We start from the raw sequence: 19,297 nt of genomic DNA on the forward strand, positions 1-19,297 counted from the left end.
AGCCTGGGCCACATAACAAGGCTCCATCTCTACCAAAAAAAGAAAAAAAAAAAAAAAAAGGAAAGAAAGAAACAGTTATTTTATAACAACACATCACTGGTTAGAATCTCTCAGTTCCAGGCATCCAAATTCCAAACTGACATATTCTTGGGATGCAGATTCACATAACTATGATGATGACCTGAAATAGTCTTTGACAAACCAGAGAGGTATTCTACGCTAACAATTTTCTCTTACTTTCCTTGTGGTATGAAGCCTACCAACTAACTACAATATAAACCATGTTTAGCTTCCTTACCCTTTGGATGACAATGCCATATTTGCCATGCTAGCTAATACAGTAATAAAGGAACCCCCACACCCCAAAAATCGTTTCTCAAAAGTGAAGAAATGTGTTAAGGAAGGTATAATCAAGTATGTCAAATACTTCAAATGCTGTTGATAGATGAAATTTTGCAAACCTAGAGACTTCAGACATACATTTATTTATTACCAAAGAGTGGAGAGAGTTCCTAAAACTGCACTTCAGATAACCCGGGTATAAGGTCTGGGAGACATCGTAAAATGGGATTTTAACTTAGCAAGTTGAAATCTCATCAATTAAACGATAACTTGTCTGGCCAAAGATTCTGTAAACAGGTGGGAATGGTTAGAATGAAATATAGCAAATGGGACGGTCAAAGAAACAGTATAAACAGTGTAAGTCCTGTGCTCTCCAACAGAAAGACACTAAATCTGGGCATCTGACAGTAAGGATCTTCAGCAGACTCCTGTTTGAGGCAGGATGTTACACTGGCCGTGCCGTGGCCTGGATAATACCTCTGTCTACAATCCACTTCCCTTTGCTTTGATTGCATGCTCCCCAAACAATTACCTGGCTTCTAAAATTCAACTTCATGCATGCCCTGATACAATGCAGAGGTGCTGTAAAGGCAGACATAAATATTTATATCATTGGAAGGGACTATCTTCCATTTATAAACTAGTAAACTAGTATTACAGTTTGCACATCAGACTTTGGAAAGTTTTATTAGCTGAACTAATTCCCCTAATTTATTAGCATCCTGATGAAATTAAAATTCAAGCCTTATAAAACTGAGGGCCTAGACTTAAGAACTGTGAAGCCATCCTGAGTTGTTTTGGTCTCCCCAAGTTATTCTCATCTCCTTTCTCAAACAACAACCAAATTCATCTACTTCTCTTATAGCAACCAATCACAATCACACAGAGTCCTGAAAAGAATTATTATTTCTGCTTTACAAATTAATATTTTGAGTGGTTAAACCAAAGTTTTCCAAATGTGGCCCGAAGACCAAAATATTAATATCTTCCAACATTCTGATTTCAAAAAATAAAATAAGTATATCTTGTTCATTTTCCTTATTCCTGGGGCATAGAAATTATCTAGGCAATAAGATTAATATGGAAAAAGTGATTAAGAAATTCAAAAGAACAGATTACATTTTCATGTGTGAACTGCCTGAAGATAAAACAACATAGACTAGGTATGTGTGTGTGTTTCACTATGTTCTACCTCCTTCAATAATTGGGGGCTTTTTTCAAGATTCACAAGCTGGTGAAAATTATTGCTAGTATGACTCACTATTAGTGATGGAAATGTGTCATACCCTTCAGATGTGCTAGGGAAGAAAAAAGGTCAAGAACTATTTTCTTTCACACACCCAGGTAAACCATAAGGGAAAAAAAAAAAAAAATTTAACCTTATCAGCTTCCAAGAAGGAAGCAGGGATAGAAACTCCTTGAGAATTCATCATTTATTATCACATAGCCGAGACAGAATGCGAGACACAATGAGCAGATCCGGCTTCGCACAACCACATATAATCTAAGCCAAATAATCCATGGCATTATCCCAAACACTTTACTGTTTTGTGTCTACAACTTAGTTTCTTCTGGCCTAGGAAAGGGAAAACTTCCTTATTTGTCAAGCTTAGTTTTTTTCTGGACTAGGCAAAGAAACACACTTGACTGTGATCAATTCTGTTACAATATTTCCACCAGTCTTCTTACCCTGTCGATCATTTATTTCCCTCATTTTCAGGAAAACATGTCATTTTTCTAATTCTACAAGATAAATGGCATGTGTATTGTGAGCTCAGGTATATGCACATACACACACATTATCATAAGCCAAATCCTACCACTTACAGTAATTTTCTTGACCCTCGATGTGGCCATTCCCCTGTAAAAGTCCAGTATCTTGGGGCCGGGCATGGTGGCTCACGCCTGTAATCCCGGCACTTTGGGAGGCCAAAGCGGGCGGATCACGAGGTCAGGAGATAAGAGACCATCCTGGCTAACACAGTGAAACCCCGTCTCTACTAAAAACACAAAAAAATTAGCTGGGCATGGTGGCAGGAGCCTGTAGTCCCAGCTTCTCGGGAGTCTGAGGCAGGAGAATGGCGTAAACCCGGGAGGAGGAACTTGGAGTGAGCCGAGATTGAGCCACTGCACTTCAGCCCGGGCAACAGAGCGAGATTCTGTCTCAAAAAAAAAAAAAAAAAAAAAAAAAAGAGCCAGGCATGGGGCACATGCCTGTAGTTCTAGCTACTTAAGTGGCTGAGGTAGGAGGATTGTTTGAACCCAGGAGGTTAAGGCTGCACGTGAGTTATGATCACACCACTGCACTCCAGACTGAGTGACAGAGTGAGACCCTGTCTCAAGAGGAAAAAAGTAGCTCAAGGAAAATAGTACCTCTTATAGGTATATAAAGTAACCAATATATAGCTTTTATAGGTATATAAAGGTATATAATAGTACCTCTTTATATAAAAATATACCTCTTTATGGGGGCAAAGGACATGAACAGACACTATTCAAAAGAAGACATACACTTGGCCAACGAGCCAAATGAGAAAATGCTGAATATCACTATCATTAGAGAAATGAAAATCAAAACCACTTTGGCTAGTATTAAAAAGTCAAAAAATAACAGATGCTGGCAAGGCTGTAGAGAAAAAGGAATGCTTATATGCATTAGTACATTATTAATATGAGCATTTGAAGACAGAAAGAGATTCAGTGATGAAGAATGGCATACAGAACAGTCAAATAGAAGGAAGGACCAGTAATTTTCTTGACCCTTGATGTGGCCATTCCCCTGTAAAAGCCCAGTATCTCGGGGCCGGGCATGGTGGTTCACGCCTGTGATCCCGGCACTTTGGGAGGCCAAGGCGGGTGGATCAGGAGGTCAGGAGATAGAGACCAACCTGGCTAACACGGTGAAACCCTGTGTTCTGATTTTCTATTTGTTCATTCATTGCATGAAACCCATCATATTTTTGTTGAAAATATTCTGTATATTCTGATTTATTCACTAAAGTATAAGCTCTATGAGGGCAGCGTTTCTTGGTCTATTTTGCTTAGCGTTGTACTCCTAGCACCTGAAATGAGCAGCACAAAGTAGCTGCCCAATAAATATTTGTTGAAAATAAATATTGCTATGTTCTAGTTAGCTGAGCATTTACAGTAGAGGACTCTTAGGGTCTTTTCCAGGCACAAGAGCCAGTGATTTTTATTACCATAGACCAAACTAGTTTTCAGATTTTCGATCAGGAAAGCAAAACATTAAGCAGGAGTTTTGGCAAATAGCAGGGACTGGAGAGAGAGGGAGGAAGGAGGGCAGGAGGAAAGGATGCAGGAAAGGAGAAGAGGAAGGGGCAATATAAGAATTTTGTATATATTCCTCTGAAGGAAATCTGAATTATGACAAGACAACTTATATAAAATGAAAATGCATATAGAATTAGGAAGCATATAGGGTCACTATGCCTTCTTACTTTCTTACCTTCTTACCTTACCTTCTTACTTTTCCATCCTTAGCTATTCTCCATAAACTTCCCTTCCTTTTTAAAGGCCTCTATCTGGTTGTCCATCTATTCTTCCCAGGGTTCTTTTTCATTATGACTTAAGAAAACATTACTCAGCAATCCTTTTCACCTTCTTTATCTGCAGATCTATTATATGTCCTTCCTGGATAAGGAGAGGAAGAGGAAATTGTCCCTAGTATTGAGATGTACATGGGATGAGGCCTGCTTCTCTTACAGCCTCTTCCCTGAATCCATTTCCTAAATTATATCAGGAAGGGTCTCCAAAATTCTCATTTTCTCCCTCCAGGAGTAGAACTATCATCTAACCAATTTTCTACACTCATCTTCTTTCCTACAGAAGTCTTATAAATCCTGTTTAGGCCGGTAGATAATAACTACAGTACTTGTTTATGTAGGGTCACTTAAATATGTTAGTTACATCTTATAAGAAAATTTCAAAGCTGGACAAAATCTAAGTATTGTTCCTACTTTATAAAGAAATCAAATTTAACTCATTCCCTGCAAAAAATAAATGTTTTAAATAAATTAATATAATTTTTGTTCTTAGTAATGATACACATTAAGCTGCTAACATGTAATGATAAGGCAAAATCTGATAAACATCTCAGCAGTCTACTAAATTTAGCATTATGTGTTATAAACACTTTAGAATTTCAGAAGTTTTTTGTAAGCTTGATAGTATGAGTTAGATATGAAGCTATTATATCTCTTCTCTCTGATTAAGAAATGTACCAATGAATTTTAAAGTAAATATGGTAATAATGTACTATACAGCATTATCTCTTTCAATAAGAAGATACTGGCCTTAACTACCACTTTACTGAGCCATAAAACCTAACTCTATGTGTTCATTCATTTTTTTTTGTTTGTTCACTGTTAAATCCCTAACACTCAAAACATTGCCTATCAGTTAAATGCGTAAATGAACAAATATTGACTATGTACCTCTTATAGGCCAGATACTGTACGAGGCTCAGGAATGCAGCAATAAACAAGACCCTGCTTTCATGGAAATTACAGTCTAGGAGAGACAACTATGTAAGTAACTATTTAACCATAACTCTGATAAAAGCTATAAAGAAAAAGTATAAAGTATATGAAAATAAGATCTAATATTGCTTGAAAAGTCAAAAGAGACTTTTCTGAGGAACAGATATTTAAGCTGGCACCTTTAAAAACAGAATAGGATTTAGTAAAGGGAAGAGTGAAGAGAGAAACTATTCCACATAGGTGAAACAGGACGTGTGAAAATTCAGAGGAAGCTAAGCGTGTATTGTCCATCCTCCAAGAATTGAAAACAGATCAGTGAGATTAAAGAGGAGAATTGTTAAAAATAAGGCTGGAGTAGAAGGCAGAGCTCAGATTATACAGGGATATGGTAAATTTTTAAAACTTCCTATTTTCTTGATGCCTCAAGATTCCCACAAACAGGCTATGAACACTCTGTCTGGGCATCAGGTGCACCAGTGTGAAAAGGCTGGTTCCTGCCACAAGTTCCCGTTTTTGCTATTCTGACTGTGACCTAGTGACATTCAAACACTCCAATGAAACACTCTCATGCTTTTTGCTTATATATTGTATCCTGACCACCAACAAAGCCCCTTGTCCATAGGTCCTTCCCCTGAGCCTCTCTCCGCTCCCCATCTGCTTGGTTGAGCTCACTCCCTGAGAGTTCCTCCCACATGCCCCCTGCATGGCATGCCATGCCTCCCTCTTCCAGGACTTGTCAGTATAATAAATCTCCTTCATTTTCACATGCCTCTCCATGGTGTTATTACATGTCTGCATCTGACCGATCATCAAAAAATCAAACAAACAAAAAAAACCAACCCATTTTAAATAACACAATTATTCCTTACAACACAACAGGAGAAAAGGGATCAGGATATATCACCCAAAGTATGCCACTCTGGCATAAAGATTTTGAGCTGAAAGCAACTGAGAAACAATAGATGTAGGAAGAGTTCTTTGCTGTCCCCTTAACTGCCTAAAAGCAGGGCATAAATTACACTTTGTGAAGGTGTCCTCTGTACTCCGTGGACCAGGAAGAGGAGTGACTTATCACCAGAGATGGAGAGTCAACACTAAGATGAGTTTGCACAAACAGACCTAACTAAAATAACCCTTATCCTCCATTAGTTCCCCCATATATTTCCTAGTCACTTCCCCACAATTTATCTCTTAAAGTCCAAACCTCCTTTCCTTTATTAAAAAGGTACATAAACTCCTAGTCTAATTACCTCTTTGAGTTTTACTTTTCTGTGAATATTCATGCATGTAAACATTAATACAAATTGTATCTTTTCTCCTGTTAACCTGTCATTTGTTAGTTTGATTAACAGGCTCCCATTCATTGAATATAAGAGGGTAGAGGAAAAGTCTGTCATCCCCAACAAGGGCCTTGTAGGCTGTGTTAAGGACTTTGGACTTCACACTAAGAGCACCGAGAACCAAAGTGTGACAATCCGATTGTAAGGAAAGTACAATACTACAGGTGGGAGATGATGTTGCCTTTGATTAGAGAAGTTTCAGTGGAGATGGAGAAGTGGGTGCATTCAAGATCTATTTAGGATATATATTTCAGAACAGGGTGACTGAGTATGGGAGATAAGAGTTCCAAGGTGTGATACTGATATAATATAGATTTGGTCTCTGTCGTTGACTCCTGGCACAGAGCTCCTAAAACCCTTAGAAGGCAGCTATGCTCACCGCTGTACCATCAACACACCTAAGACGCTTGGAATTTCCTAAGCAACAAGTGTGATGAGGTATCTTTTCTTATATTTGGTTTTTGTCCCTGGCTCCTGAAATAGCTCCAGAGTAATGAAGGTTAAAGTAGCATCTTGTGTCATTCCTAACAAGCCCCTTTCAACCACATCCCAGTTTATGTTAATGAGGTGACTTTTGGAAAGCCACTAATAGGGGTCTTGTTGCCAGGAAAACAAAAATATAGTTAGAGGGTTGGAATGTTCAGGTCCATCTCCCAAGCCCTCTCAACCTCTGGGGAAGAGAGAGTGGGTAGAGATTGAGTTCAACCACCAATGGCTAATTATTAAATCAACCATGCCTATGTAATGACGTCTTCATAAAAATCCTAAACGAAGTCCAGAGGGTTTATTGTTGATAAACACATCGAAGAGCCTGCAAGGTGGCACTCCCCAAGTAGGCAGGGAAGTTCCACATCCCTCCCCGCTGGCTTGCCCCATGCATCTCTTCCATTTGGCTATTCCTGACTTGAATCCTTTATAAAAAACTGACATGTACATAAACTGTTTCCCTGAGTTCTGTGAGCAATTATAGCAAATTATCAAACCTGAAGTGTCATGAGAAGCTCCAATTTGTAGTCAAGTCAGACCAAAGTTGTGGGTAGCCTGGAGACCTGCTACTTATGATTGGCATAGGAAATGGGGGGCAGTCTGTGGAACTGAGACCTTAACTTCTGGGGTCTGCGCTAACTCTGGGTAGTGCTGGAATTAAGGTAAATTACACAACACCTAGTTGGTGTCCACAGGGAATTAAAGAATTGCTTGGTGAGAAAAGCCCACACACTTGGTGTCAGAAGTATTGTAAGAATAGAGAAACAGCTTTACTTGTTTTAATTCCTCCCCCAGCACATCCAGAATACAGAAAGAGAAATAGTTTTTCCATTTACATGTGTTAGTAACTGGTAGAAAATGATTCCAACAAATTCCTAAATAATTATTAGAATTTAAGTGTAATTAACTCAATGAATAGGTTTCTGGGATGACCAACTAGGTGGATGATAGTGCCTTTTTACTCAGATGGGGAAAAGTGAAGATCACACTTGTGGTAGGAACGGGAAATCAAAAGTTTGATTTAGAACACATTCAAGAAAAGATGTCCACATTAGCTATATGACAGTGGAACTCACAGCAAGATTTGGGTAGAGATGTAAATTTGACAGCCTTTAGACAGTAGATAGCATTTCAAGTCATGGAAACAAATGAGGTTGCCCAGGACAACAGTGTGGAATGACAAGAAAAGATGGCCTAGGACTGAGTCCTAAAGAACTTCTACTTTTTAAAGTCAGGTGCATGAAGATTAGCCAAACAGAGAAGAAAAGAATAGACTAGGAAGGTGTTTAAAAATATAAGCAGAGCATAATGACATGAAAGTCAGAGGAAGAGATGGTTTCAAGGAGAAAGGCAGAGAGAGAGAGAGAGAGAGAGAGAGAAAGCTATTGTTAATAAAGTTGAGAATAAAGGGAAAAAATAGCTGAAAAGCATTTATTAAGACTTTAACATGAACTCTGGTGGAGTGGTGAGGATGGAAGATTGAAGAGAATGGACTAAGGACAGAGTGGTTAGAAATTATCTATAAAGGGGAGAACAGATAAGGCAGAATCTAGAACAGGAGAGGAGGTCTAGGAATATTTTTTAAGAAAGAAACCATAGAGAAAGGTGACCTAACGGATGCTATGCTGAGAAACCAACCTTCCTATTCATTGAGTTAGTTACACTTAAATTCCAATAATTACTCAAGAATTTGTTGGGATTGTAGACTACCAGTTACTAACACCTGTTGAGCAAGCAGACATGAAGGCTATGCTTGGGAATAGTTAGGTGGAAGAAGGAAAGTGAGGAAAGAAACTCCTGTGAGAATGAAAAAGAGCTTCTGGTGCCCAGGAGAATCTTCACTGGCTATGCGTAGACTCACCCATAGCAGTCCGACCCAGGAAAAGCTTTGGGAACCTGGGAAGACACACCTCTAAGGGGAGCATGCTGCATTGGTTCCTGCTTTATGTAATGTTTCTTAGTCTATTCAGGCTGATATAACAAAATACCATGAACTGGGTAGCTTACAATGAACATTTATTCCTCATAGTTCTGGAGGTTGGGAAGTCTAATATCAAGATGCCGGCAGATTTGGTTTTGGGTAAAGGCTTACTTCCTCATAGAAAGTCATCTGTTCACTGTAACCTTAGCCGAGGGGCGAGGGCTTTCTTTGGGTCTTTTTTATAAGGGCACTAATCCCTTAACAGCCTAATTACTAATGCCTTAATGACCTAATCTTTTTCCAAAGGTCCCACCTCCTAATACTATCATCTTAGGGGTTAGCATTTCAACATACAAATTTTGGGGGGACATAAACATTCAGTCCTTTGAAGTTTACATAGGTTCCTTCATCAACACAAAAACCTAACCCCCAAAACTGTATCTGTAGAGTTCTTTGCATCAAACACACCACCAACCAAGTTTGAGACAGCCACACACCAGAGGTTTCAAAGATGAAACAAAGAATCCAGTAGAGTGAGCGGGAATGGCTCAAAAATAGGAGAGAATGGGCATAACAAATGGAATGAAATCTCAGAGAAAGCAGAAAGGACTGGATTCAGAAGTCACGAGGAAGCACTGGCTTTCTAACATAATGGGGGAAAGGATGGATATGGGTAAAAACAAGTTTGTGGATATGGTGGTAGGAAGTTGGAGGAAAACCTGACATTATTTTCTTTGCAAATCATGACATAAGATCTTCTACTAAGAGCAAAGAAAGCAGCAGGTGGGCTAAAGGTTAGAAGAGAGTGAAAGAAAGTATAAACTTTTTCACGGTGAGTCAGCTGACAACACAAATGAAGTAAGATGGCTAAGAAGGCAGAGTCAGTGCAATCAGCAGTGCTTGGTTTTGCGTGTTTCAGGTCAGGGACCTACCAAACCTTTCCTAATTCCTTCAGGTGCATTAAGTTCTTTCTCTATTTGAGCCTCTAAAACATTTTGTTCATACCTTAAATCCTGCTTTCTCCTAGAATCTTGCTTTATATTGTTTCATTTACTTACCTAAATATAAAATCTCAATGTAAACAATGATGGCTTATTCATTCTTGTATCCCTGAAAGCATAAAGCATGGTTCTTTGTGTGAAGTACTAGATTTTTTTGCATTATTAAATATATCATATAAAATGGCTCATTAAAAAATGTGGTTTCAAGATTGACTTCATACATTATATAATCAAGAAAGATGAAAGACACAGAAATTAAAAGACAATTTTAAACCACAGTCAACCAAATTTATTTCTGCTAAAATAAGTATCCTATCATGAAGGGCAGACATTTTTATCATCCTACTGCCTCAGAAACTAAAGGCAGAGCAGTGGCTCATGCCTGCAATCTAAGCACTTTGGGAGGCCGAGGCAGGTGGATCACCTGAGGTGAAGAGTTCAAGGCCAGCCTGGCAAACATGGCAAAATCCTGTCTCTACTAAAAAAAAAAAAAAAGGGAAAAAAAAGAAAAAATTAGCCGAGCATGGTGGTGGGTGCCTGTAATCCCAGCTACTCAGGAGACTGAGGCATGAGAATTTCTTTAACCTGGGAGCGGAGGTCGCAGTGAGCCAAGATCGTGCCACTGCACTCCAGCCTGGGCGACAGAGTGAGACTCCATCTCAAAAAAAAAAAAAAAAAAAAGACAGTGACCCAGAACCAAATCCCACAGCATAGAATATGAAAATCAATACTGAATAAACATCATCACCATTTAAAAGTCATATTCTCATTTGGTGATTTAGTTTGGCATAGAATCAGATAGCTTTCTATCCTTTGAAAAGACATACAAAACGTTCTTTCTTTTTTTTTCAGATAAGAGTCTCGCTCTGTCGCTCAGGCTGGAGTGCAGTGGCACGATCTCAGCTCACTGCAAGCTCCTCTTCCCGGGTTCACACCATTCTCCTGCAGCAGCCTCCCAAGTAGCTGGGACTACAGGCGTCCACCACCTCGCCCGGCTAATTTTTTGTATTTTTAGTAGAGACAGGGTTTCACCGTGTTAGCTAGGATGATCTCGATCTCCTGACCTTGTGATCCGCCCACCTTGGCCTCCCAAAGTGCTGGGATTATAGGCGTGAGCCACCGTGCCCAGCCCAGAACTTTCTTTCTAGACATCTACTGCCATTATCAGAGTCCTACAGTTTAATATAATGATTTATTGTAATCATTGTTTATAGAAACCACATTTTTTATAGATTAAAAACTTAAAAATAAAAAAGTACTAAGTTAAAAAAAATCCACTAGGAGATTACTAAAAATGCAGGCCACATTCATCTTCCTACAATTCTTCACCCACAAAATAAAATCCAATTTAGGAGGTTCCATTAACTCTTTTAATATATTTCTAAATCTTAAATCTATATTTCAAAATGAACATGGTACTTCATATGGGCCCACTTTTCATAATTCTTTCAACTCAATGTTTTAGCCAAAACTGCAAACATTTGAAATTTAATTTTGAATAAAAATTATAGCTTATGCACCAAGACATTAGAAAGTGCCCTCTGACATTTTATCAGGTACTTTCCTCATTACACCCAACCAAACACAGAAAGGAAATATATATTTTTGAAATGTCGATTACTGCCATGATGTCAAAAGCTGACATTTATTACAAATTTCTGAAATCCTTTATAAGCAAATATTTGATTAAACAAAAATAGAAAATGTTACTAGGAGATATAATTTCCACCTGGTTGTTGAGTACATTAGTATCAGAGAAATTCATATAACTATATTTAAACAGAACTTCAGTTTAGGTTCTTTTCAGACCACAATTACATAACTTGTTCAAAATCCCACTAGTTTCTTCTTAACAGTCTTGGTAAGAGATGAAACTGATATACTTCAGAGGCCATTTCCCTAGGAGTACTGCTTTTAAAAATCATGCAAAAAAAAGCCAAATACAGATGTTATATTTTAACCCGGGCTGCAGCTATTTGTGTTGATCTGAAAGCTTACAAGTAAATCCACTGTTATGAATCAGCACTGTGCGAGCTATCAGCTATCAATGAGAACCCTTCTGTGGTTTCCTTTGGTCACGTGGCATCATTATGATTCCCTTCTCCTTGCTGTAAGTGGGTAAAGGTCAAGAAATGCCTAGGCAAATATGAAGAGAAGTTATTTTGGCATAGAATCTCATTTTTTACTACCAGCTCCTAATGTTTTTCTCACAATATGTGCACCTATTAGCAGGAGATAGGATTTCTATTTACAGATCCACATAAAGCTTCAAGGAAATAACCAGTGTTAGTACGTCCTCACCTGAAAAAGGCTTAAGTAAACACTAATTAAAACATTTAGGATCTTAGTTGCATCAATACTTCTCTACTTGAAAGGTCATTTAAATGAAAAGGTTTTCTTCTTATTGTTTTATTTACTCAGGACTTTAAGAAACCAAGAATTCATAGCTTTCCCTTAAATTACACATCATACATATGTTGTAAGAATATAGGCCAGGCGCGGGGGCTCATGCCTGTAATCCCAGCACTTTGGGAGGCCGAGGCAGGCACATCATGAGGTCAGGAGATCGAGACCACGGTGAAACCCCATCTCTACTAAAAGTACAAAAAATTAGCCCAGCGTGGTGGCAGGTGCCTGTAGTCCCAGCTACTTGGGAGGCTGAGGCAGGAGAATGGTGTGAACCTGGAAGGCAGAGCTTGCAGTGAGCCGAGATTACACCACTGCACTCCAGCCTGGGCAACAGAGCAAGACTCCATCTCAAAAAAAAAAAAAAAAAAAGGAATATAGAAAATTAAATAAATAAAATAATTAAATATTGAGTTAAATGCATGACTACATATATTAAATTTGGAAATTGAAAGCATTAATAGAACAGAGAAACCAGCTAAAACAAATTGTAGCTTTAAAAATAAACAATAAAGCCTGTTATTTATTATCTGAAAGCCAGTAAATACATTTACTTCTTTGGTACCCATTAAAATAGTTGCATTTGCAGAGGATGTATAGGGCAGTGAAACTACTCTATATTATAATGATGGATACATATCATCATACATTTGTCAAAACCTATAGAATGTATAACACCAAGAGGGAACCCTAATGTAAACCATGAACTTTGGATGATAATGATATTTGAGAGTAGGTTCATTGATTCTAACAATGTACCATTGTGGTGCAGGATATTGATAGCGTGGGAGGCTGCTGAGGGCTTTGTTGGGGGAGAAAGGAAATCTCTATCTTCCTCTCAATTTTTCTGTTAACCTACAACTGCTCTAAAAAAAAGTCTATTTTTAAAAACAATTTTTAAAACTTGTATTTGTCTCAGATTCCAAATAGTATCACACAGATGATTTATCTTAAAAGTCCATGTCAGTATTGACCTATATGTCATTTTTTACAAATCTAAAACAAAAGTATTTCAAAATGTTCAGTAGCAGAGAGTACTGGTACCACAAAAGCAGGGCAGTAGAAGCAAAGGGGATATAAGATATGGACATTTTGTAACTTGAGGAGATGGCACCTAGGGAAAGGAGAATTAAGTGTTTATTTGGGAAAATGTTAATGATATACATAGAACATAGGAGCTGGAATAAAGAAGACATGCTTAGGTTATAGCAAGGCATACTCCTGGCCTAAAATATCACCATCTATCTCTGCATTTGTGGGACAAAGAAAGAATGTGGCGGGGGGGAAGGGAAGACTGAGAACACAGAGCACTTGGTCTACTTATTAGCAAAAATAAAGTGAGATTTTCTAAAATCAGGTATAATGTCATCTGCCTCTCCAAAAAGCTGTTCTTTTTGGCCACAGTTCTTATGGTCAATTAAACTGAAATTATTTCCAAATACTGAGTTCTAATTAAAGTACTGGAAAGAAAACTGCAATAGAAAATACTTATTTGTTACACAGTATAATCAGGTATGGTTATAAAAAAAATGGGAAAATACTCAAATATTATAAATTATAGAATAATCTAAATTTTAAAAACTAAAAACAAAGAACTGATTATCATAAAATACTGAATTTGCTATTTAAGCTCATTTAATTCTGTGAATTAGGATAGACCATATGGATGATTCTCTTACTTTTACTCCAAATAAAACAAATAGTAAAATATTTGAGGGAAGAAAACAGCAAAGTATGTATATTCTGGGTTTCCAGTTAAACTTCAACCTTCTGGTGTTTTCAATTATTCCTGCCAAAATGTAGTTTTCTATTTCTGAAGTTTCTTGGAGATAAGTAGCTTACAAAGTGATAATGTGATGTCTTATGGGTAAAAAATTACAAAACACAGGGCACAAACTTTCCCCCAATATAGAAAATAGTTGAAATGGTTCAATTCATTTTTACCAGGAGAAAATATATAGCAAGAGGTAAACAATGGAGCCAAGACCCAATCAATAATGCCTAGCACTGAAGTAATGTTAAAGTCTTCTAAATATCAATAGTACTAAGAGACTTGCTATACCAGGTTTTGAATATCTAAGTAAAGCTTAAAATATAAAAGCAAAAACATAATATAGAAAGAACTATTGGTGGTTGATATTCTCATAGACTTTATAATTTATTTAGTCATCTTAATACTATCCTTTGATTTTACTATCTGTGTCTCTTGTTGCACAGTTTTAAAACATTTCCTTTACTTTGAATATCTGATAAAATTCATTATATTTTCTTATCAAATTTTCTATCAGATACATTATATACTGTAATTATAGCCCCCATAAATTGACAAATATATTGATTTGTCTCTTCTCATTGGTAGCAAATTGAAATCATAAGTCTTCTAAAAGAATGTCAAATTCTTCACCAAATTAATATGTGAAGTCTTCAAGATGGAGTTAATTTGTGCCACTTGATAACAACCTTTTCTGGATTTATTACTGTCTCTTTCCACTGGTTCACTGCTTCAATGTTATTACTGTCTTCACTTATCCAAATCTGTAAAGGAAAGTAAGTACAATCATTATACTTGACACAGTAATAATAACTAAGTTCAGACAGTTAGTTACTGATGGAAGAAATTTGGAAGTTTGGTTCATATATTTTAAATTAAACATCTTTCTTTTTTTCAAAAGTCAGTTTGATTTCTCTATTTGACATTTAAATGCTAAAACATTTAACCTGTTTAGTCATTCTGAAGACTAGTTTATAAGGTTCAATTCAATTAAAAAATTCAAGGTGAGGCAGTCAGGCGCAGTGGCTCACGCCTGTAATCCCAGCACTTTGGGAGGCTGAGGCGGGCAGATCACGAGGTCAGGAGATGGAGACCATCCTGGCTAACACGGTGAAACCCCGTCTCTACTAAAAATGCAAAAAATTAGCCAGGCGTGGTGGCGGGTGCCTGTAGTCCCAGCTACTTGGGAGGCTGAGGCAGGAGAATGCTGTGAACCCGGGAGGCAGAGCTTGCAGTAAGCCGAGATCGTGCCACTGCACTCTAGCTTGGGTGACAGAGCGAGACTCCATTTCAAAAAAAAAAAAAAAAAAAAAATTCAAAGTGAAATATTACAAAATCATTTCCCCTATTATTACTAATAATATACTAATAACTGGGGATACTAATATCCCCAGTTATTAGTATCCTTTCCTATTCAAGAAATCTAGGAGCTCAACTTAAAACTGACACCGACCACTCAAAAACATTCTTGTGAAGATCAATTAAACTGAGGCTAATCATGATTCAACTTAGATTGGTAAGGAATGTGCATTTTAAAGGACCTTTTACATGAAATAAACCATAATCTCAATTAAAATCTAATAAATAGTCATTCTTGATCAATAGTAATTTCATAGTACCCATCATTTATGTAACTTAAATACTACATGTGAACATATACATAGTATTATGCAAATTATACAAAAGACATCACAATAATTATATTATTATGAACCTTTATGAAGACAAGGAATAAAAAAACTTGAATTCTCACCTTACCTCTAGTACTAACAAATGCTTTTACCTTGAAGTTAACTTCTCTGAGATTCAGTTTCTAAGAGATTAGAGCAGGTCATTGGTTTAAAGCTTTTTCCTTTTCTTTCTTGGTCTAAAGAACCTTCCTTTCAAATGAAATCTTACAAATAACCCCAGTATGTAAAACAGACATTAGAGTACTTTGGTTGATATAGGGGTGGAAGACCTTGAGTTCACCTTTGGCTACCCCATCATGGTTCCTCCTAAGGCTATACCAGATAAGCCATAGGGAGCAGATGACCAACAAGAACCTTTCCAGAATTATTATTCTAACTAAAATCTTAGCCAAAGAATGGAATCACCACAAATGTTATCATGAAAATCATTTCAAGTAAATTTCCTATTCCATTCATACCATTAAGTTGAGTCTTGATGATATACGAAAACTTTAACTGAATTGACTTCATAGGCTTAATGGCTTTCAAAAGTATGCTGGTTATATGAATTCTTGAATTCAAGTTATTTTCCAAATAGTAAATGATAAACAAAACAACATTTTTATTAATATTTTATGTAAAAATATGTATTAAGTAAATCAAGGAGCTGATATCAATCTTTGAAAATTCATATATAATTTGAGGATTTCATGCAGACTGTTAATAATACCTTATCAAGTTGAAGCTTTTAAACCAATAATATAGATTGTGGAATTTAAATGTGGTTCAAACAATTGTAATTAAGGTGAAAGATAATGGATAGCTACCACTAGTCTATTCAGAGTAAGGAAAGGAAACAAGTTCCTAGAAGACTTGCAAGTTAGCAACTGTTATGGTGTTTTACACAAATTATACCAAGATTTTAAAATAATTCAGACAGTAGTATTAACTAAATAATATCACAACCACTGTTAAAATGGACATGTTCTAGGAATTCAAAACTAACATAACTCAGGTAAGAGCATATAAAAAGTGCCCACGTTAAACATTACATCAAAGATTAAACAAAATAAAGTAAATTTGATACTCAAAGTCTTAAGAAATTGATTTAAATACTTAATGTTCCCTCCTTCCACAAGGAACAAATCAGTAGTACTGAAAAACTGATAATTCTCATCATTTTTAAAGTAAAAAAGCTCAGAAAAAAACATATTTAAATATAAACCTGATTGCTCAGAAATTCCAACTATTTGTATTAAAGCAAAAAGTCTGACAAGTTTTGATTTTTGTAGCAACATTGAATTTTGATTTATGATGCTAAAGAACTGTACTCTATTCGACTTTAATATTATCCTGTATTCTCTTTGTTAAATGACTGTTTGAATGCACAGAAAAATACAAGGAAGGATAAAAAATCCTACTAACCTGGCCCACAAAGTGTTTTCTTCTTACAGAGCTTCGACTATAAACCTTAATGAGAAAAACAATGTCTTTTTCACTCTGCATAAGTGGAAAAATCATAGTCTCTCCCCACTTGACTCTTCCATTGGAGGCCTTCAGTAAGCGTGTCTTTTTCTTGTAAATCAACTCTCCCGAGCTAAACATTCCCACCTTCACAAAAAAACCTTAAAAATTAGAAATATTGGTTTATAAAATGTTTTTCAAAATACCATATAAAGGTGTGTATATACACATCCAAGTTGGAATTTATATATATAACATTTATTGTAAAAATATGGATAAGTCACTTTTAAATGTCCGATGAGCTACAACTATAACAGAAAACAGCTCTAGTCAACTTTATAACTTTGGCCATATTACTACTGTAACTTTAAATGAACTTAATCTTTCTGTGGCTGAATACCATTAAAGACTGGAAATGGAGGCATAAACAACAACCACAGTAAAAGAGTGCACACTGAAAAGGATCACACTAAAGAGAGGCGCCAATTTTTTAGACAGCAGGAGGTATTTATTTCACAATTTTATATAAGTAAAATATAAAAGACTCCAGGAATTAAGTATATGCCCACTAGATAAAATCTATACTTTAAATAAATTTGAGATGTAGAGCTTCCAGTAATGGCAGAAAAGTTTGTATAAACTAACCTTCCCATAAATAACAATTATCAACTTTGGAAAAAAATTTAAAAACACTAAAAGCAGAAAGAAATTGGAGGGAAGTCAACTGGTAAGAGATGGGAACTTCCCTGGGTAAAATTCAGCTTGATACAGCTTTTCACCTAAGCATACTCCCCTATCTGACTGACACAGCGCCTACAGCTCAAGCAGAAAGTACAGTCTGACTAATTGGAGGTGACAGAGCTGGGCTGCCAGAGAAGCAAGAAAGTGAGAACTCCTAGAAAGGAGGGAGCCACAAAGTGAGGGCTGAGATCCGACCATCAGATTGATAGAATGAAGAGCTGTGGTCATCCTGATGAGCTGTTTTAAGGGGAGCCCGTTATAAACCACAGCTATTGTCCTTGTTTCCTAGAATTAATTAGATATAGTCCTGAAGATTTATCCAAGTTAGGTTTTATTTGCTTATTTTTATTTTAGGATTTTCCATCTATCTACATAGGTGACACTAGTCTATAATTACTTTTTGTGTGTGCTGTCCATTCTGTTTTGGTATCAAGAATATGCTGACCTCACAAAAGTACTTTTTCCATCTTCTTTTCATGCTTTGGAGCAGCTTATATACAGTAAAAATTACATGTTCCTTGAAAATTTGGTAGAATCTTCCAGTACAATTACCTTGGCCTAGTGCTTTTATTAGAGGCAGTTCTTTAACTACCTTTTCATGGTTATTCTTTTATTCAGATTTTCTTCCTCTTCTTAAGATTCTACTTTCGGCCGGGCGCGGTGGCTCAAGCCTGTAATCCCAGCACTTTGGGAGGCCGAGGCGGGTGGATCACGAGGTCAGGAAATCGAGACCATCCTGGTTAACAAGGTGAAACCCCGTCTCCACTAAAAATACAAAAAACTAGCCGGGCGAGGTGGCGGGCGCCTGTAGTCCCAGCTACTCGGAGGCTGAGGCGGGAGAATGGCGTGAACCCGGGAGGCAGAGCTTGCAGTGAGCCGAGATCGCGCCACTGCACTCCAGCCTGGGCGACACAGCGAGACTCCGTCTCAAAAAAAAAAAAAAAGATTCTACTTTCAACCACTGAATTTCTCAGAAAGTCATTTATTTCACAGATACCCAAATAAATTGGTATAGTTATATATGGTATTGCTTTATATATAATAGAATCTCTTCTGAATTTGAAATTATATCCTCTTCATTGCTCAGAACATCATTCATGTTTTCTCTATTTTTTTTTCACTTGATCTCACCTGCTATAGATTCGTCTATTTTAATGATTCTTTCAAAGAGACAGCTTTTAGTTTTATTGATTATGCCTTTTGTGGTTGTCTCCCTATCTGTCACCTTCAACTTTAGCTTTAGTACCTTACTTCTAATTTCTTTGTGTTTGTTGTTTTTCTAGCTTCTTGAATTGAATGCTCAGTTTCATTTATTTTCATTTCTGGTTACAGTGAACATGCATTGCTTTTGCCTGCCCCCAGATAGTTCCCTTCTTTTAGTAGGGTAAAGGGACACTCCTACCCCAACTCAAATCTTTAGGACTAGACAACCAAAGTATCACAATCCCTGGTTGTACACAAAACACAGGGAGGGAAAAGTGTTTCTAGGTTTGTTTTTGATATATATATATTTTTACAATTAAGTTTCTAGTTAGCAGGGCATTCCACAAAGGGCACAGACCTAGAGAGAGGATAAATCATTTCAGGGGGTAAAATATAACTGAGAATCCTCTAGACATTCAACCTGTACGAACTGATGAGCTAAATAAAAAACAG

General features: G+C 36.9%; 1 protein-coding gene across 2 annotated transcripts in view; it reads right to left on the reverse strand.

The window, feature by feature from the left end:
- Window positions 1-12,486: 12,486 nt before the first annotated feature.
- The window catches only part of TC2N (tandem C2 domains, nuclear), a 56,267-nt gene continuing 49,456 nt past the window's right edge, over window positions 12,487-19,297 (reverse strand). For both annotated transcript variants that reach the window (XM_030929941.1, XM_030929942.1), the window contains exons 11-12: window positions 16,862-17,061; window positions 12,487-14,530 (exon numbers count right to left, since the gene is read on the reverse strand). In XM_030929941.1, the coding sequence (XP_030785801.1) occupies window positions 14,420-14,530; window positions 16,862-17,061 (311 nt within the window). In that variant the 3' untranslated portion in view covers window positions 12,487-14,419. The remainder of the gene's footprint in view (window positions 14,531-16,861; window positions 17,062-19,297) is intronic.

The sequence above is a fragment of the Rhinopithecus roxellana genome, chromosome 5, assembly GCF_007565055.1.
Source record: "Rhinopithecus roxellana isolate Shanxi Qingling chromosome 5, ASM756505v1, whole genome shotgun sequence".
Taxonomy (NCBI): Eukaryota; Metazoa; Chordata; class Mammalia; order Primates; family Cercopithecidae; genus Rhinopithecus; species Rhinopithecus roxellana.